The sequence below is a fragment of the Gigantopelta aegis genome, chromosome 6 (assembly GCF_016097555.1).
Source record: "Gigantopelta aegis isolate Gae_Host chromosome 6, Gae_host_genome, whole genome shotgun sequence".
Taxonomy (NCBI): domain Eukaryota; kingdom Metazoa; phylum Mollusca; class Gastropoda; order Neomphalida; family Peltospiridae; genus Gigantopelta; species Gigantopelta aegis.
In genome coordinates this window covers 20,944,260-20,965,839 of record NC_054704.1, presented here as the reverse complement: position 1 = coordinate 20,965,839, position 21,580 = coordinate 20,944,260, and the positions used below count along the sequence as shown (strand labels likewise).

Here is a 21,580-nt window from a genome sequence, read left to right as displayed (position 1 = left end):
CCCTGAGAGGCGGCGACAGTTTGGTCTTTATGACCAACTCATGATGGAGCTGCGGAGAGAAGACCAGAATGCATTTGTCACCTTCATGAGGATGCCCCCTGAGATGTTTGATGAGCCAACTGGAGCCTGATGATATGTGCGCCCTGTGTTCAATTCACCGGACTATTTATACCCGTTTTGTCCGTCACATGACCTGTACAAATACGTTTGAAGAACATTTTGTCAGTTTCTCATGCGTTCCGCTTTCGTTTTGACCGGATCTTGTCCGTTGCTCATACGGTAATGTCTGTTATAGTGGCCGGTAATTGTCCTGTACTTGTCCGGTGTTTGTGCGGTCATTGTGTGTTTTATCCGCTAAATATCGGGTGTTCTTCCATTTGAAGGGCCTTGAGCAGCAATGGAGACAACTTTCACCACCGGATAATTTTCTTTCGCTCTGTCGGACGTCCATTAATGCTTTCCGGCATGGTGTGACAGTAGCTTATACAGAAGGATTTAAATGGTCGTAAGTGAATCACAGATACCAATTTGCACGAAAATAGATGTAACTGACACATACGTCTTTCCTCCGATTTGCTTGCTGTCCATTATGTGAACATGACTGGTCGTGTGTGGTAGATACACCCTTTTTAAATACAGTTCATTATATAATTATGTCTGACATAGGTTGCATGTGCCAAATACGACACATATGTATTCTTTGTTATCGGTCTGTGATAGAAATTACAAATGCGAAGTACAATAGAGCATACATTATGTCAATATTTGTATGAGCTTGAATCCTAAAAATAATATGACTTTTGTCATTGTGAGAGCCTGGTCTGTTTAAGAAAAACATTTGGTACTGCACGCAACGAACCATTAGACAAGAATGGTGTCTATATATATATAAATAGGAATTGCAGTAACATTAACGTTTGTATGGTTTGCTATTTTATGTGCACCATAATTATAATAATAAACATGTTTTGGTGAATTTTTTTGAAAAACAAATATCTGTTTTTAATTGAAGCAAAGTTTCCAACATGTAATTTGTATCTGTAGATACAATTTTAATTCATAATAATGTTGTATGTGGCATAATCACACTGATTTGGGATGTACATGTATTTAATTATATGTTACGGTGATCAAGTTCCGCCTTTCAGCTGCCTTTGAAGATCTACAGGATTGCCCTAATGTAGGCATTATGGATTAACAATATTGCACATACAAACGTCATTGTAAGTTATCCAGGACAAAGTCCAGTAACAAAAGACAGTGTTATCAGATGTAAGGTTAAAAGGCGAATAAAGTGAATGTGGCCTCAACATAAACAATAGCAAGATCTATGAACTTTGATTAACTTTACAGTTAACAAATATTTGCAACAGAATATCCCTGTCCTGAGTCAGACCCCTGATCCTATCGGAGGCCGGACTCTGGATAGGTGTGTTTGAAACCCTAGTGGTATATGGACACGTTAAACCAGTTACTAAGCTAAGCTAAACAACAGAATGGTGAATGTGAACATGACACAACACACACATCAAAACATTAGCACAACATAGGCATTCACAACAGAAGCTGAACATGACAAAGAACACACAACAGAACATGAACATAACATAGCTCACACAGCAGGACCTGAACATGATATATAGCATACACAACATACTTGGCACATCAGTGACAAGACCTGAATATAACAGCAAAAAGCTGAACATGAGAAAATAATCACCATAGAAAATGAACATGACATAGCACTTGCGACATTTCATTTGTTTGTTTTGTTTAACAACACCACTAGAGCACATTGATTAATTAATCATCGGTTAATGGATGTCAAACATTTGGTAATTATGACTTATAGTCATCAAAGGAAACCCGCTACATTTTTCCTAATGCAGCAACATATCTTTTATATGCAATTCCCCACAGACAGGACAGCACATACCACAGCCTTTATCCAATCACTTGCGACAGAACCTGAACATGACATAGCACTCACAACAGAACCTGAACATAATAGAGAACTCACCACATAACCTGAACATAATAGAGAACTCACAACAAAACCTGAACATGACGTGGCACACACAACAGAACCTGAACGTGACATAGTACACACAACATAACCTAAAGAACATGACAGAACACACATACAACATACCATGATCGTGACATAGCACACATAAGAGAACTTGAACATGACATATCAATCACAACAGATGCAGAAAATAATTTAGCACACACAACAGAAACCGGAGAATTGATCACTTAACACTCGACAAAACACGGAGAGAACACTGCACATAACATAGTCTGGAGATATCACTGAACACACATTATAACCTGGAGAGATCACTGGACACACAATGGAATCCGGAGAGATCACCAAATATACAACAAAACCAGTAGTGTGCACTGAACACACAAATGAACCCGGAGAGTACACTCAATGCACAGCAGAAGCTATAGGGTTTGCTGTTCACTCAGTATAACCTGGAGAGAATCCTGTATACTCAATAGGTGAACATGGTATAGTGTTCACTGCTTCTGGATCTGATATTCAGTACACACCCTCATTGGCAATGTAAAGCCTATATCCTTTGAATGAGCTTCACTTGAACCCGGTATATCCCAAACTAATAAGCTACTAAACATAGTTTCTTCATTAAAGGATACCATGGCGCAAGGAACGCGGAAAGAACACTGCACACAACATGACATCAGCTTTTCTGATGACTAATCAGGAACGAATACTTACCAAGAAAAAAAGGTTTTGTATGGACAAGTCGTCTGATTCTGATGTCCTATCATCAAACAACGAACATGGAGCACTACCACCGCAGTGTTTCTGCCAGATAGAAATTTTTGGCTCTATGGAACTGAATGCAACCACAGTCAACAGAGATATGGGGGGTCCTCCCTCCGAAAGAAAATGGGTTACGTTCTACAAAAATATTTCGGTATGGTACCATACCTATTTTACCCTCTGGCAGAAACCCTGCACCAGATAAGGTCACACAAAATCAGGGGTGGGTCAAAGAAAACAAGGATTTCACAAGTCAAAGTACTTTTTTTCACATTATTATTTTGTTCAATTGGTGATTTTATTTATCATATTATTATGAACAAAAGTAAAATAACTTTTTTCACGTAATATTTGAATGTTTGCTTCTAAATATTTTCTTTTTACAAGCTTTCTCCTTTTTAAAAATAAATGTGATTTGCAAAACTGAAATGTTTTAAAAGTGATTGTTCTTTCAGAATAAATATTTAAATATACTTGATATACTGTTGGTCGTAAATGACGCATTTAATTTACTCATGAATAATTGTCTTAACTACAACTATTTAAGCAAATAACTAAAACACCTAATATACTATAAATACCGCAAATATACAAAGAAATCATAAATATGTTCAGCTTTCATTATCATTAAAACAAATTCGACATCTTAACTACTGATCAAGAAAAACAGTTTTCCTGCATTATCTCGGCTTTTTAAAAATGAATTTTGATGCACTTACGTCCTTCTGGCTCTCACATGACGAATTGTAGTCTTAAAATCTTCTAAAATGGCTACAAACTAAGGATAATCCTTTTAATGAATGGAATTACCTTTTGACATAGTCATTTGGACTTATAGCAGTTCCTTGACCTCCCATCTGTTTCAAGGCTTCCTGCAATTAATACAATTTATAAAACAGTTTCATTTAAAAAAAAATCTTGGAACAATGCAGTTAAAGAGGGATATGGCTAGAACGAAGCAAGAAAGGGGGAATGACCCCATCTTTAAGGACACTACTAGAGCAAACTGATTTATCAATAATTTGTTATTGGATGTCAAACATTTGGTAATTCTGAAATATAGTCTTCAGTGGAAACTTCTTATGTTTTTCATTAGCTTCAAGGGATCTTTTATATGCACTTTCCCACAGACAGAACAGCACATGAAACAACCTTTAATATGTATACCAGTCATGGGGCCCTGGTTGGGACAGGAAAAACCCTTAAGAACATTCATACCATATCATTTTGTTTTTAATTGTCCTAAATGATGTACCTCAGTGCTGGCAAAAGTGTGGGAAGCACAAGCTCCTAGAATGGCTGACCCTAGTAACACTGTCTCTGATGTATCGGGTAATATGATTGGTAGACCTGCAAACATGGATAGTGAAAAATAAATGCACAACAAGTAAACACCACTGATGTCACACCATCGTTATTGAAAAAACTAAAATTGCATGCAAAGGAAAGGAAAAGAGGACTGTCTAAAGGAAAGAAGGACTATCTAAAGGAAGGAAAAGAAAAGAGGACTGTCTAAAGGAAAGAAGGACTATCTAAAGGAAGGAAAAGAAAAGAGGACTGTCTAAAGGAAAGAAGGACTATCTAAAGGAAGGAAAAGAAAAGAGGACTGTCTAAAGGAAAGAAGGACTATCTAAAGGAAGGAAAAGAGGACTGTCTAAAGGAAAGGAAAAGAAAAGAGGACTGTCTAAAGGAAAGAAGAGCTGTCTAAAGGAAAAGAAAAGAGGACTGTCTAAAGGAAAGAGAAAGAAAAGAGGACTGTCTAAAGGAAAGAAGAGCTGGCTAAAGGAAAGAAGGACTGTCTAAAGGAAAAGAAAAGAGGACTGTCTAAAGGAAAGAGAAAGAAAAGAGGACTGTCTAAAGGAAAGAAGGGCTGGCTAAAGGAAAGGGAAAGAGGACTGTCTAAAGGAAAGGAAAAGAGGACTGTCTAAAGGAAAGGAAAAGAGGACTGTCTCACCAATCACATCAGCATTTGTTTTAACAAAAAGCTCATTTTTTCTAAGTCCTCCACAGATGTACACTGCCGATATTTTGTGTCCACTGTCATTCATCTTGTCCAGAATGTGACGAGTTCCATACTGCAAGGTAAAAGATTGTTTTGTTTAACGACACCACTACACTTCTCCCATTAGTAGCAAGAGATGTTTTATATGCACTTTCCTACAGACTGGATAGCACATACCACAGACTTTGATATTGCAATCGTGGGACACTGGTTAGGATGGGTAAAATTAACTGACATTCTATTTATCATTTCATTTGTTATGACTGTTATGCCCACTAAAATGAGAACATGGATAAGGTGAAACAAAATGATATGTGCTAATTTTTAATCCACAAGTCACACATGTGAGGCAAATTAATTAAAGTTAAAGTTTGTTTTGTTTAACAACACCACTAGAGCACATTGATTAATTAATCATCGGCTATTGGATGTCAAACATTTAGTATTTCTGACTCGTAGTCATGAGAGAAAACCCGCTACATTTTTCTCAATGCAGCATGGTATCTTTTATATGCACTTTCCCATGGACAGGAAAGCACATACCACAGCCTTTGACCAGTTGTGGTGCACTAGTTGAAAAACCCAAATCAGTTAAATGGATCCACCAAGGTGGTTTGATCCTGCTGATTGGGCTAAATCCCTCCCCCAAATTAATTAAGGGCCAGCAGATTTTGTGGTAATTCTTTGCAAGTGTCATATTATTTGAGCAAGTTTTGATAAAAGACGACTTCTAAACATTGTTTCTCTACATTTTGACCTGTTATACATGCAAACATCTTGCACACTGAGGTTTGTTTTGTTATTTCATTTATGAAAACTACCGAAATGTGTGTTGAGCTAGGATTTGCTACATGTTGGCTTGTAATGACACTTGACATTTTGTTCACTCTAAATTGTTTTTTAAATCATTCATTTAAAAAAAAAGAAAAAAAAGAAGAACTGTTTTATTAACGACACACTCAACACATTGTATTTACGGTTATATGGCGTCAGACATATGGCTTAGGATCACACAGATATTGAGAGAGAAAACCCGCTGTTGCCACTTCATGGGCTACTCTTTTCGATTAGCAGCAAGGGATCTTTTATATGCACCATCCCACAGACAGGGTAGTACATACCATGGCCTTTGATATACCAGTCGTGGTGCACATAGAAATAGCCCAATGGGCCCACCGACGAGGATCGATCCCACACCGACCGCGCATCAAGTGAACGCTGTACCACTGGGCTATGTCCCACCCTCATTCATTTTAAGAACATGCCACAAAGAAGAAACTATTTGTTTTTTAACCATTTAAAGAAAAATGGCGGAAAATATTAATTTTACTCACAAAATAAAATAAAATAAATAAAAATATGCAGCAGACCCCTCATAAAATAATAATATTATAGTGTATTCTGCCCTCCACTTCTTGAACAGCCCTAACATCTTATGAAAACTTACTTTTTTTAAAATCAACCATAATAATTTTAGCCGGGGGTCGAGACTGGAAAGCAGAGGTTATGGGGTTGGGTGAATTCATGCTCCCCATGAAAATATATATATATTTTTTTATTTGTTTGAGCAGAGGGGGTTTCAACTCCAGAAATCATCCCCTGTAAATGACTGGAGTAATTAAAAAAACAAAGAGAAAAAAGAGAAGATTTTTGACAATATATTTGAATGATGAACACTTACTGCCAGTGCTTGCACTGTAGCAAGATACAGCAAGGCCAGACTTTCAACACTAGCGAGCAGAGTCAATCCACACACCTGAAAATATAGAGTTAGCTCAAACACTGAAATGGTCAAACCTGTTCAAACAGTCAACTCTGTGTTAAGCTGTGTTCAATCCACACACCTGAAAATATAGAGTGAGGTCAAACCTGTTCAAACAGTCATCTCTGTGTTAAGCTGTGTTCAATCCACACACACGAAAATATAGAGTTAGGTCAAACCTGTTCAAACAGTCAACTCTATGTTAAGCTGTGTTCAATCCACACACCTGAAAATATAGAGTGAGGTCAAACCTGTTCAAACAGTCAACTCTGTGTTAAGCTGTGTTCAATCCACACACCTGAAAATATAGAGTGAGGTCAAACCTGTTCAAACAGTCAATTCTGTGTTAAGCTGTTACGGTTGCACATCATAAATCACTTTTGCATTCATTTCAGTTCAATATAATATTAATGTCAATATAAATTCTGTGAACAATGTCACAATATTGAAAGAAAACGTGACTGCAGTTTTTAGGAAGTAGATTTACTTGATGATTGACATGCAAACAAATCTATAAACAATGAAACCAAACTGTGGATGCACCCTTAAGCTAAAGCACTGGCTCATTTTGCTGTTTGGAATCCTTTTAAATCCACCCTGAATCTATTTTGAAATGTTCATGAAATGTTGACTGTTATCAGATTTTTAAAAAACAAAACACTTTTTTGTTACATAAATTGTCATATACCACATTCACAACTGTTACTATTTTGTAATAAAAGTAACAAATAACCTCATATCACTGTAGGTTATTTGGCTATATAACAACTTTTAAATATGGGAGAATTAATTTGTTTTGTAAACTATGATTATCAATTATCAATAACAAAATCTATAACTTAAATAAAAACATATCAAATTAAGATATTCACCTATATTAAAGTTAAAGTTTGTTTTATTTAACGACACCACTAGAGCACATTGATTAATTAATTATCAGCTATTGGATGTCAAACATTTGGTAATTCTCACTCGTAGTCGTCAGAGGAAATCCGCTACATTTTCCTAATGCAGAAAGGGATCTTTTATATGCACTTTCCCACAGACAGGAAAGCACATGGCCTTTGTCCAGTTATGGTGCACTGGATATGGTGCACCCATATTAAAAAAAAAATAATTCTCAGTTTTAATTGGACAAAAAGAAAATACATTAATATATACAGTTAAACCTGTATATAACGGTCACTCAAGGGACCTGACAAAACTGGCCGTTATAGACAGGTGACCCTTATAAACAGGTTCAAAATTAGAACCCATATATTAAAACATATCCCAACTGTCATAAAGAAAGAAGACATACATAGAAGACATACATGTGTCATAAATAAGATTTTTTTATTACATGAGACTGTCCATGTCAGAAGATATTTTGTTTAATTGAAGGTTATTACCCATGTGACCGCCGCCTTCAGAAATTCATGTTTATTTACTAATCATGTCTAGCTAAAAACAATCAGACACCTAACATAACACCTCATTTGTTTTGTTTCTCAAGACTCAATAGAGTGACCATACATACAGATGACATTATGTACAGTCAATGGGAAGTCATCTACTGTTCAGTGAGGATGCGTGAGAACCAATCAAATTACACCACCAGTAACTGCGTGTCACGGAAGTTATTGAGTGTCCATTTGTTTTTCAATTTCGACGGAAAAGAAACTCAAAACTACAGACATGGCCATATAAACACATTTAATTTATAGTTTTTAAGATGATCGAAAAAGTAAAGACATAACCAGGGTAAAAAAATAAACCAAAAAACGTCTTCACAACGATCATCTTGTGACCGTTATAGCAGGTTCAACCTGTGATTTTGGATGGAAAATAGTGACCGCTGGCCGTTATGGACAGGTGACCATTATGCACAGGTCCAATAAGGAAGGAAATGCATTGGGGGGATTTATAGTGGCCGTTATAGGCAGGTGACCGTTATGTACAGGTGATCGTTAGACCAGGTTCGACTGTATTTCAATGTCATCAGTAACATCTATTTTTCATTTTATACCATTCCTTTCAAGGTTGGATCAGCAAGGGGAGATCTGTTGCCATGGTAATCAGGCCACACATGAAGGTCTTCTGTCAGTTCAGACACAGATTGTCTGCCCCTGCTGACAGCCATGTTGTTCAGCACATAATTGAGATAATCATGGATGTGCATTCCTCTGAAATACATAAAAGAAAAATTAATCTACATGTGTATATATATATATTTCAGCACATCTTTTATTTAGAATAGGAAAACTAAATTAGGAGAGAAATATAAAATAAAATGACTGGTAAGCAAGGCTACTTTTTCAAATGCAGAACCTTTTTTAAAATTTAATACAAACAATATTTATACACCAATCAGGGCAAATTGGTGGGGAGAGGGGAGGAGTGAGAGGATCTGAAATGAATACAAGAAGCAGGGTCCTTCCCACCTTTGTTAATAATGGTTCGGCCTGACTAGCACTGTAGATTTCCTACCAGCGTTGTTCACACCCACCACCATTTATAATATCATGATTCAGAGTATAATAGTAAAGTAGTGGATTTCAAACTTTTTGGTTATTTTCATCATCAGTGGGCCCATTGGGCTATTTCTCATTCCAGCCAGTGCACCACAACTGGTATATCAAAGACTGTGGTATATGCTATCCTGTCTGTGGGATGGTGTATATAAAAGACCTCTTGCTACTAATGGAAAAAGTTGTGGGTTTCCTCTCTATGACTGTGTCAAAATTACCATATGTCGGACATCCAATAGCTGATGAATAATAAATCAATGTGCTCTAGTGGTGTTGTTAAACAAAACAAACTTTAATATAGTAATAAACTGCTGTTAAAGGGACACACCCTAGTTACGTTTATTTGTTAACCATTACGGCGTTGTTTTTTGCTATTAAACACCATTTTTCACAAATAAAATTGCACTTAACTTACATTTTATTATTTAGAATACACATTTCCATTCACCTGAAGTGCTTTTTGGTAATCCTGATGTTTGTAAAACTATGAAATGCATTTTTTGCATTTTTTTCATAAGACGTGTTGTCGAGAAAAAAACGTTAAGCAAGCGAGGTCCAATCTATTTTTAGAGGGGATATTTCCATTTCAATGTCACAGACATTGGTATATCACATGACCGTTATCATTTTGGTTCGGTTTGTTTTTTCGTGCACGGTTCGCGCAATCAACATCCGATTTGTTGTTGTTCATTTATGAGATTTTTCTTCACAGTTCGTGAACATTTTCAGTAACAATAAAGTTCAGATAAGTAAGTGTCTCAATACAAAACGTTACAAACCCTTAAAACCATTAATTTTGCTAAGTCTTACGATATCTGGAGAGGGGATACAACCAGGACAGAACAGTTGGAACATGTCCAGGAGAGGTGAAACGAACGCACCCCAAGTCTGTGAAATTTGTCGTGACGTAGGCATTGTTGTGCTTCGAGCAACATCTACCGGTGACATCAGAATACTAACTTTCAAAATTATTTCAAGCAATTGGGACATGGGGATTCCCAAGGTATTTATCGATATAAAACCTGCTTTTTCACTCCATTTGATAAAAACGTGATCTAAGTGTGTTACAGGTTTGTAGATTAACCAAACTATAATTTATTTTCGCTGGATGGAACTAGGGTGTGCGGCTTTAAATAAATCCAAGATTTGTATTTACTAACCTCTTACTGGCTAACTCACTGGCTTCTGTAAAAGCTGAATGATTTTCAACTACAAAATCTATCTGAAATTATAATAAATGGATAAATAAAATTAATGACAAGACAATGAAATTATTTCCTATATTTAAAAAAAAAGTAAGTGTTCATCATGCAAGATATTAATCTACCAGGGGACAATATTTCAAAATCTTAGGTAACCGGAAGTCAGTTCATGTACATTTTACTTAGGTAACCGATTGTTCGGTTACATGAATATAGTTCTTGTATCCGATCAGTTAGGCCTACCTAATCCTAAAACATTTGGACTACAGTCCTGTGCTACATTGGTGGCTGAAAAACACAAACTGATTTTCACTTTCATTACTAATATATGGTACTTTTAATTTTTGAATGTAATTGTTCACCATGTAACTGACTGGCGGTTCTCGTGATTTTAAAGTTAAGTAACCGACACGCGAACAGAACAACGGTTCTCGTGAAATATTGTGCCCTGATCTACAAAACACAGGTTTCTACTAAACTGATAAATTTTTAAATGATTAAATGAGTTGTAAGATAAATGATACCTAACAGACACAAGTGTAGTTGTTTTATTTCTTACATAATCTCAAAATCCAGGATATTTACCAAGTTATTTATGGCACATGTACTTGCAGAGTTATTGTGCATCACTGGTAACAATCAGTAGTGTTAATTTCAGTGGTCATCCTCAAGGAACAGCCAATCCAATGTCTATAAATCAATCTCCAATAGCTGTAGTTTAAAATGTGTTAACCAATTGTTAAACAAACATTCCTTTCCTTTTCTACAGGCGGGGGTGGGGTGTGTGCTTGGATGAAGCTCTGAGTATTCGCCTGAGATGCAATAGGTTGCAAGATTCATTGACTTCTACAGATTTTGTATCTTCTGTACCAACCAGCACCCCAAGACTGTCACACTAAAGTCCTTGGTATGTACTATCCTCTCTATGCTGCTTTATCGTCTATATGTTCAGTATGTGATTTTGGTTTTAAAAATTTAAGTGTCATATGGACTTCCTGTTTGCAAATATTTAGAGCCTGCCACCAACCCAGCGAGCCCTGCCATGTATGTCCAGTAGAACAGAAGATATACTAAATGTAGGGGTGCAATGATACGGTCAAAACCGTATTGCGATATATTGCGATATAAGAAACCGTATTGCAATATGTATTGCAATATAGTTGATATTATTTAAATTTAATATTTATGGGTTGGGTCTTTTTTTTAATGAAAACAGAAGGCATAACTTTTTAATGATTTTTATTAGTTTCAGCTGTCAGGCTAAATGTTTTAGGCCATATTTTTATTTTTTAACACAATACTTGTCTACTAGAACACCGGTGTGACGGTGTCAAACTATTTATAAATTGTCACATTCGGAAATCCTTACTATCGGGCTTTTCCGTTGCTGCTCGCTTAACACGGAAATGTACGTATTGAGTTGCTATGTTTCGGCAGATCGACCAAACCAGAGCCGAGGTTATTAGCTGAGGTATTTTGAACGATCGGCTGAAGTATTCCGAGTTCAGTGAAAAACAGCGAAGTGTGATTCTCACTTGTTGGTTTATTTCTTTGAAGATGATAGCCGTAGCCGTATTCCAACGTAAATGAACAATGAATGATAATGTGTAAGTAACAAAACATTTATTTGTAATTATCGTTAACTGGTTATTTTCAATGGACATTAAACACGTTTTGTTTAGAAGTCAGAACCAAGTATAACCGACCTATCACTTCGTATGCCAACAAGTAAGCCGACTACGCTTAACGTGATAGTTACACTTCCTGTCACCACCAATTAATAAAATGATGTGGTTTTTGTTTGTTTATTTGCCTATTTCAAGTCAAATAAAATACAAGGAAAAAAAATAGCGTATAAAAATCGCGATATGCAAAACTGTACCGCGGTTCGTATCGAGCTGATCAATTATCGCGGTATACCGGTATACCGGTTTATTGTTGCAGCACTAACTAGATGTTTTGCATGAAACCATGGAAAAGATCGCTGTTCAAGACTGTGGTTTCCCAGGATTTTGATATATACACTGACTGTGTCATTTCAAAGAATCAATGTAATTTGTACAAATAATTTTTACGAGCCATGCGGGCTTGTATGCTAGCCAAGCTAGAGAGTCCTATATGATTTTTGCAACCCAGGTCTCCTGGACTCTCCTCAAAATCGCACACAGGTTTCTTCTCTTTCTCTCTATTGACCAAATATAAAAGTAATCATATGTTAGACACTGAACAGCCATCATTAAATGTGCTAAAGTGTGGTTAAACAGTACTTTTCTTTCCTTTCCTAATGCTTACCAGTTTTCCTGTGGCACTTTGTCCTCCTTCATTGTTCCAGTATCCAGGAATCATTGTAGAGTAATACGGTCCCCACACTCCAGGCACAAACACTGGCTGAGCACTCAACTGAATATAGAATACAATCAAATAGAGAATAATACATGAGTGGCCATTAGATACCATTTATCTCACAATGAGTTGTTTTAAAATGTATCTGAGCGAAAGCGAGTTTGATATGTTTCTAAACAACGAGTTGTAAGATAATCTAATGGACACAAATGTATTATTCTATTTCTTACATATCCTCAAAAACCATGTTTTAAGCAAATTTTAACATCTTTTTTGACTAAAGTTATTTACAGCCATTGCACTTGTAGCTGACTTACGTGTCACAGACACATGATTGTCAGGTTAACTATACGTCACAGTCTAATCAATTTCCATCGTGCTGGTTTTTTATTGGATGTATTTCAATGGTGACCTGGTCATCACCTAGAAGCAGCCAGTCGTATATATTGAAATTGTCAACATACGTACATGTGTTAACAAGTATGCGTAATCATAAATAACACATGGTGTTCTCATCAACAAGTGTGTAAGAAATGTCACTTATATTATAGATCTGAACAGAGGCAAATCCTGGGGGGTGGGACCAGGGGACCCTCAAACATGTTTTCTGGATCTGCCCCTGCTGAAAGAACCTGTTTTATATTGATTCAGTTCTCAGTTCATACATTCAGTCCACAATGATTTTAGAGCTGTCCAATATTTATTTTAAAATAACATTCTTAGAAACACAAAATACTATGGCTTGTCCAGTTATATATGGCTGTGTATACTGGAATGATTTTAAACATATTAAAGTATTTGTCCCCTCTTACAAAACTGTAGGGTACTTCTGAATATCACTACATTCATATAAGTTACTGTGGTAAAATTTTAAATATTATTGGTAATATCTGTTACTATGGTAAACATTACAATTTAAATAAAGTTATTAAAACAAAGTAAACAAAATATATGCATCCAATTTAAAAACATATTGCTTATGCACATTGTACATTTTTCTTTTCTTTTTGTTTGTTTGAAATATTAATTATTTCATATCTTCTCTTAGACTTTATATGTTAGTACATAATCATTTACAAAAGTTTGTTTTGTTTAATGACACCACTAGAGCACATTGTTTTATAATCATCGGCTATTGGATGTCAATTTTTTTTTTAAAATGTCATATAGTCACCCACTACACTTTTCCATTAGTAGCAATGGATCTTTTATATGCATCATACCACAGATAGGATAGCACATACCACAGACAGGATAGCACATACCACATACAGGATAGCACATACCACAGACAGGACAGCACATACCACAGATAGGATAGCACATACCAGACATGATAGCACATACCACAGACAGGATAGCACATACCACAGACAGGATAGCACATACCAGAGATAGGATAGCACATACCACAAGCAGGATAGCACATACCAGAGATAGGATAGCACATATCACAGATAGGATAGCACATACCACAGACAGGATAGCAGCTGTGGTGCACTGGCTGGAATGAGAAATAGCTCAATTTGCCTACTGATGGGGATCGATCCCAAGTGAGCGCTTTACCACTAGGCTATTATGTTCCACCCAAATCATTTATAAATGCATCGCACATTCCCCAACCTAAATGTTTTAAATTTTGTCGCTAAACAAATCATTGCTTTTGTCTTGATTAGTCAAAGAATAATTCTCCATGACTAAACGTACTAATGTAAAGTTAAAAGGAGACTATTTTAATTGAATAAAAAAGAATGAAAATTCTGCATTAAAATAGTTTTTTGACTCAAAACAAAAAGTACCATGAATTAACTGCCTTGAATAGTGAGGTAATTGTAAGATTTCCTCAACGACAGCTATGTAGTGATTCGTGACAATCAGAAAATTATTAAGAATGACATCATGTTATTAAAAATACTTAAGAATGTTTAACAGAGGTATCTTTTAAGATGCTTTGTAGAACTTATGTAAAAGCAAAAATAGAAGTAACACATTTTACTTGTTACTGGGAAAACCAAATTTACAGCAACCATATACCTCATACATGTAGTTAACAATTCTATTATTAAGTCAACCTTTAAGAAAAATCATCCAAATTCTGGCATCTGCCAAATGGTGACATGAAAACACTATCTGGAGCTTCTATGAACCTTTGAACAACTAAGAACACAGAGAATGAACAGACATTAATATTTTAAGCAAGAAAAATTGTAAGTTACAACTAAATGTCCTGTATAGCATTGTAAAAAGAATGTGGCTCCTTAAATCACCCATATTATACTATACCACCACATTTGTACAACCAACAGAGGATGAATAGAAATTAATATTCTAAGCAGGAAATTGTAAGTTTCAACAAAACATACTGTATAGCACTGTAAAATGAACATGGCTCCTAAACACATATACTCTTCAAAAAAAGAAACGCAAAAGGGTACAAATGGGTTATAACTCCGATTTTATGTTTCCTACCGGTTCATGCTTTGTGAATATAAGGTCATTGCATGTCCCAAACACATTCCCACGGTTACATTCGATAAAACGCAGATACTGTACAATAAAGTTCCAAAATGTGAATATTCGCAAAAACGCAGCCACGTGCAAACCATGTCACCACTGCACGTGCGTTGTCTGCACGTGCAACATGAACACCGACAGTATAAAAGTGCAGGGTGTTCGCTTGCCTGGCCTCTGTATCTGGCCGACAGTTGACAATCCAGGACATGCCACGTCTCAGTGAACCGCAGAGAAACAATGCCATCGGCCGACTAGACGCAGGCGAATCCAGAACGGCCGTTGCCAGGGCATTCCATGTGTCCCCAAGCACCATCTCCAGACTGTGGGACCGTTACCAGCAACATGGATCAACACGTGACCTCCCTAGATCCGGTCGACCACGGGTCACTACCCCCGGGCAGGACCGCTACATCCGGGTACGCCACCTTCGGGAACGATTGACTACTGCCACCTCCACAGCCGCAGCAATACCAGGTTTGCGCAGGATATCCGACCAGACCGTACAGAACCGCCTACGTGAGGTAGGAATTCGTGCCAGACGTCCAGTTCGAGGTGTCATCTTAACACCACAACACCGTCGACTCCGACTGCAGTGGTGCCAGATTCATCGACAATGGCCTCAACTGCGATGGAGACAGGTGTGGTTCAGTGACGAGTCCCGATTTCTGCTCCGACGTCATGATGGAAGATGTCGCGTGTATAGGCGTCGTGGTGAACGTTATGCGGCAAACTGCGTGCAGGAAGTGGACAGATTCGGCGGGGTGTGGGCAGCCATCTCACACACTGGCAGAACTGACCTGGTCCACGTGCAGGGCAACCTGAATGCACAGGGCTACATTGACCAGATCCTCCGGCCACACATCGTTCCAGTTATGGCCAACGCCAACGCAGTGTTCCAATATGACAACGCCAGGCCTCACACAGCACGTCTCACAGCGGCTTTCCTACAGAACAACAACATTAATGTCCTTCCTTGGCCATCGATATCACCGGATTTGAACCCAACTGAGCATCTATGGGACGAGTTGGACCGACGCCTCCGACAGCGACAACCACAGCCCCAGACCCTGCCCGAGCTGGCAGCAGCCTTGCAGGCCGAGTGGGCCACCATCCCCCGGGACGTCATCCGTACTCTGGTTGCTTCAATGGGCAGGCGGTGCCAGGCAGTTGTCAACACACGCGGAGGCCACACCCGGTATTGACTCCAGATGACCTTGACCTTGGTGGTGTGTCCTATCACTTACTCACAATGGACTAGAGTGAATTGTGAACAATCCTGCAACATTTGGTAATTATCGGTCTCACCATTCAATAATTAAATCAATTCTCCAAATGTTACGACAATGTGGTTTTGCGTTTCTTCTTTTGAAGAGTATATATTATACCATACCACCATATGACATGTAGATGTTCCACAAATGAGAACCAGATGACCTGTGACCTCTGACCCTTCAACACTCAGATGAGTAGGCTGACAACCAAGACAACCTATTGCAAAACAGAAATCATGGTGATGATGTAGGGATACCTTGTATACTAGCCACAAGTTTAATAGACACACATGAGTCAGCTAGGGTTTTTATGTTCACGTTCAGAACAAGCTGTTGTAGCACACATCATATTATTTTATCCCTATATAAAGCTTACAAAGAACAGCTGAGCAACCCAATCTCCTGCGCTCAAATCACCTTCAAACTTTGGATGAGCACTCAAATGTTTTGTTTGGCTTTCAATTTTGACCAGACATGTCACTTTCAACTTTAAAAAAAAAAAAATCAAAATTCTGCCCACCTCAAACTTACCCCCTTCCCTCCTGTCCCGGAATTAGTCACTGGTGAAGTCAGAGGTTAAGCCTGGGATGGGCGCGCCTGAACCTTCATTGGATATGGGCATGTTAATAGAGTTCCTATGCCTATACCAATCTCCTACAGAAAGACAAAAACTACCATAAACAAGGACCCACTCCACAACCTGGAGAGATGCCAGCAGATGACAATATCCAGACTATGGACTCGTCACTGCCATCTCCAGTCCCATATGTACCACCAGAAACTAGAAGACACTGATGACTGTCCATGGCAAATAGAACCATAGTCTCCAGAGCACAGTGAAGCAAGGTTAAAACACTGGCCGAATGATGCAACACTGGCCGAATGATGCAACACTGACTGAATGGTGCAAAACTGGCTGAATGGTGCAAAACTGACTGAATGGTGCAAAACTGGCTGAATGGTGCAACACTGGCTGAATGGTGCAACACTGGCTGAATGGTGCAAAACTGGTTGAATGGTGCAACACTGACTGAATGGTGCTACACTGACTGAATGGTGCAACACTGGCTGAATGGTGCTACACTCACTGAATGGTGCAACGCTGGCTGAATGGTGCAACACTGACTGAATGGTGCAAAACTGGCTGAATGGTGCAAAACTGGTTGAATGGTGTAACACTGACTGAATGGTGCTACACTGACTGAATGGTGCAACACTGGCTGAATGGTGCTACACTGACTGAATGGTGCTACACTCACTGAATGGTGCTACACTCACTGAATGGTGCAACGCTGGCTGAATGGTGCAACGCTGACTGAATGGTGCAACACTCGATGAATGGTGCAACACTCGATGAATGGTGCAACACTCGATGAATGGTGCAACACTGACTGAATGGTGCAACACTCGATGAATGGTGCAACACTCGGTGAATGGTGCAACACTGACTGAATGGTGCAAAACTGACTGAATGGTGCAAAACTGGCTGAATGGTGCAACACAGATATTGCGAGAGGAAACCTGATGTAGCCAGTTCATGGGCTACTCTTTTCGATTAGCAGCAAGGGTTCTTTTATATGCACCATCCCACAGACAGGGTAGTATATACCACGGCCTTTGATATACCAGTCGTGGTGCACTGACTGGAACGAAAAATAGCCCAAATGGGCCCACCGACGGGGATCGATCCCAGACCGACCGTACTTTACCGTCGGACATAAGGTTAAGGACCACACAGATAATGAGGGAGGAAACCTGTTGTCACCACTTCATGGGCTACCCTTCTCGATTAGCAGCAAGGGATCTTTTATATGCACCATCCCATAGACAGGATAGCACATACCACAGCCTTTGATGTACCAGTTGTGGTGCACTGGCTAGAGCGAGATGACTGAATGGTGCTACACTGGCTGAATGGTGCAACACTGACTGAATGGTGCAACACTGGCTGAATGGTGCAACACTGACTGAATGGTGCAACACTCACTGAATGGTGCTACACTCACTGAATGGTGCAACGCTGGCTGAATGGTGCAACGCTGACTGAATGGTGCAACACTCGATGAATGGTGCAACACTCGATGAATGGTGCAACACTCGATGAATGGTGCAACACTGACTGAATGGTGCAACACTCGATGAATGGTGCAACACTCGGTGAATGGTGCAACACTGACTGAATGGTGCAAAACTGACTGAATGGTGCAAAACTGGCTGAATGGTGCAACACAGATATTGCGAGAGGAAACCTGATGTAGCCAGTTCATGGGCTACTCTTTTTGATTAGCAGCAAGGGTTCTTTTATATGCACCATCCCACAGACAGGGTAGTATATACCATGGCCTTTGATATACCAGTCGTGGTGCACTGACTGGAACGAAAAATAGCCCAAATGGGCCCACCGACGGGGATCGATCCCAGACCGACCGTACTTTACCGTCGGACATAAGGTTAAGGACCACACAGATAATGAGGGAGGAAACCTGTTGTCACCACTTCATGGGCTACCCTTCTCGATTAGCAGCAAGGGATCTTTTATATGCACCATCCCATAGACAGGATAGCACATACCACAGCCTTTGATGTACCAGTTGTGGTGCACTGGCTAGAGCGAGATGACTGAATGGTGCTACACTGGCTGAATGGTGCAACACCGACTGAATGGTACAACACTGGCTGAATGGTGCAACACTGACTGAATGGTGCAACACTCGATGAATGGTGCAACACTGGCTGAATGGTGCAACACTGACTGAATGGTGCAACACTGGCTGAATGGTGCAACACTCGCTGAATGGTGCAACACTCAATGAATGGTGCAACACTCAATGAATGGTGCAACACTGGCTGAATGGCGCAATCCTGGCTGAATGGCGCAATCCTGGCTGAATGGCGCAATCCTGGCTGAATGGTGCAACACTAACTGAATGGTGCAACACTGACTGAATGGTGCAACACTGACTGAATGGTGCAACGCTGACTGAATGGTGCAACACTGGCTGAATGGTGCTACACTGACTGAATGGTGCAACACTGACTGAATGGTGCAACACTGGCTGAATGGTGCAACACTGACTGAATGGTGCAACACTGGCTGAATGGTGCAACACTCGATGAATGGTGCAACACTCAATGAATGGTGCAACACTGACTGAATGGTGCAACACTGGCTGAATGGCGCAATCCTGGCTGAATGGTGCAACACTGACTGAATGGTGCAACACTGACTGAATGGTGCAACGCTGACTGAATGGTGCAACACTGGCTGAATGGTGCAACGCTGACTGAATGGTGCAACGCTGACTGAATGGTGCAACGCTGACTGAATGGTGCAACACTGGCTGAATGGTGCTACACTGACTGAATGGTGCAACACTGACTGAATGGTGCAACACTGACTGAATGGAAGGAAGGAAGAAAATGTTTTATTTAACGATGCACTCAACACATTTTATTTACGGTTATATGGTGTCGGACATATGGTTAAGGACCACACAGATATTGAGGGAGGAAACCTGCTCTCGCCACTTCATGGGCTACTCTTCTCGATTAGCAGCAAAGTAACAGTGTAACCTAAAAAAATCTGATAAAATTAACACCGCTCAATATTTTAGCCTGATGTTTTGCACAGTTGACCAGTGAACACACCACCACACAATCGCTGGGTCAATGCCGTATTGGCATGTGCCGTTTCGCTTCATGGACATGGGTCTGTTTTTCACACTTTTTCCGCCCAACATTTTACTGCTTCAGCTTTTGTCGACTTTGCTACTGTCGGATCATTGTCTGGCAACCGGGGGAACAGAAAAGCAGATTTTTTCGGTTGAAAGTGGTCGTAGAGCAATGTCCAGGCTAAATGAAAATGACCGTCTTCGCGCAATTGGTATGATCCAGGCTGGTATGCTCCATTGCGCTGTTGCTACGCAATTTTGTGTCCACATAAACACTATTCAGGCTTTGTGGAGACGTTTTCAACAATTTGGTAATGTCAGAGACCGACCATGTGCAGGTCATCCACGCATGACATCACGACAGCAGGACAATCCAAGTGGCAAATCTGACAGTGCAGACCATTCTTGAATTGCGTGCCATCAGCCCCAGAACTGTACGGAATTGATTACGTGAACGGCGTATCCATCCGCGATGTCCGGCTGTCCGGCCAGTTTTGCTAAGATGCCATTGTGTAGCACATCTGGCTTGGTTAGAAGAGACTTACGCTTTAATCGCCGAGACTGGGCTGGTATTCGGTTTATGGATGAGTCCAGGTTTCACTTAGACAACAGCGACGGCCATTCAAGAGTCTATCGTTGTGTTAGAGAACGTTTTAGTGACGCCTGTGTTGTGGAGTGACGTGCATTTGGTGGAGGCAGTGTCATGGTTTGGGGTGGTATCACGTCAACTGGACAAACACCTCTTGTGGTCATCGATGGCAATTTGAACACCGTACGCTACTGTGGAGACATTATCCAAGCTCACGTCATCCCATTTGTGCAAGGACAGTAACGTCACATCACGTTTCAGCAAAACAATGCTAGACCTCATGTCGCACGGGTGGTAAGGGATTTTCTAGCGCAGCAGAACATCGATGTGTTGCAGTGGCCTGCAGTCTCACCCGATCTTGCACCAATCAAGCATGTCTGGGATGAGATGCAACGTCGTGTACATGCGCTGCCTAACCAGCCGGTGACGTTGGCAGCACTGGCTCAGACGTTAGTCCAGATCTAGAACGGCATTCCCCAGGCATTCTTCAACAATTTGGTAGGCTCTATGAGGCGACAGTGTGTTTTTTATCCACAGTTTTAACTGTAGTTGAATACTTCTTTGTGACTTCTAACAACAGGGTTTTAGATTACACCAGAGACATAACACTGCGTCCAAAATAAAGAAAGGAAAGGAAATGTTTTATTTAACGACGCACTCAACACATTTTATTTACGGTTATATGTCATCAGACATATGGTTAGAGTTAATAAAACATCGTGATTATTCCTGCTGACTGGGGGCAGCCATTTTGTTTTGTTTTCGTGGCGTCCGGTACTATAGCTTTGAAGTGAAGTGAAGGAAATGTTTTATTTAACGACACACTCAACACATTTTATTTACGGTTATATGGCGTCGGACATATGGTTAAGGACCACACAGATACTGAGAGAGGAAACCTGATGTAGCCAGTTCATGG

General features: G+C 39.5%; 1 protein-coding gene across 2 annotated transcripts in view; it reads right to left on the bottom strand.

Moving 5' to 3' along the window:
• LOC121375818 (FGGY carbohydrate kinase domain-containing protein-like) overlaps positions 1 to 21,580 on the bottom strand; it is a 37,501-nt gene that overhangs the window by 3,342 nt on the left and 12,579 nt on the right. For both annotated transcript variants that reach the window (XM_041503475.1, XM_041503476.1), the window contains 8 exons: positions 16,521 to 16,618; positions 12,566 to 12,673; positions 10,232 to 10,293; positions 8,570 to 8,726; positions 6,481 to 6,555; positions 4,752 to 4,872; positions 4,053 to 4,147; positions 3,608 to 3,669 (listed from right to left, as the gene is read on the bottom strand). In XM_041503475.1, coding sequence (XP_041359409.1) covers positions 3,608 to 3,669; positions 4,053 to 4,147; positions 4,752 to 4,872; positions 6,481 to 6,555; positions 8,570 to 8,726; positions 10,232 to 10,293; positions 12,566 to 12,673; positions 16,521 to 16,618 — 778 coding nt within the window. The remainder of the gene's footprint in view (positions 1 to 3,607; positions 3,670 to 4,052; positions 4,148 to 4,751; positions 4,873 to 6,480; positions 6,556 to 8,569; positions 8,727 to 10,231; positions 10,294 to 12,565; positions 12,674 to 16,520; positions 16,619 to 21,580) is intronic.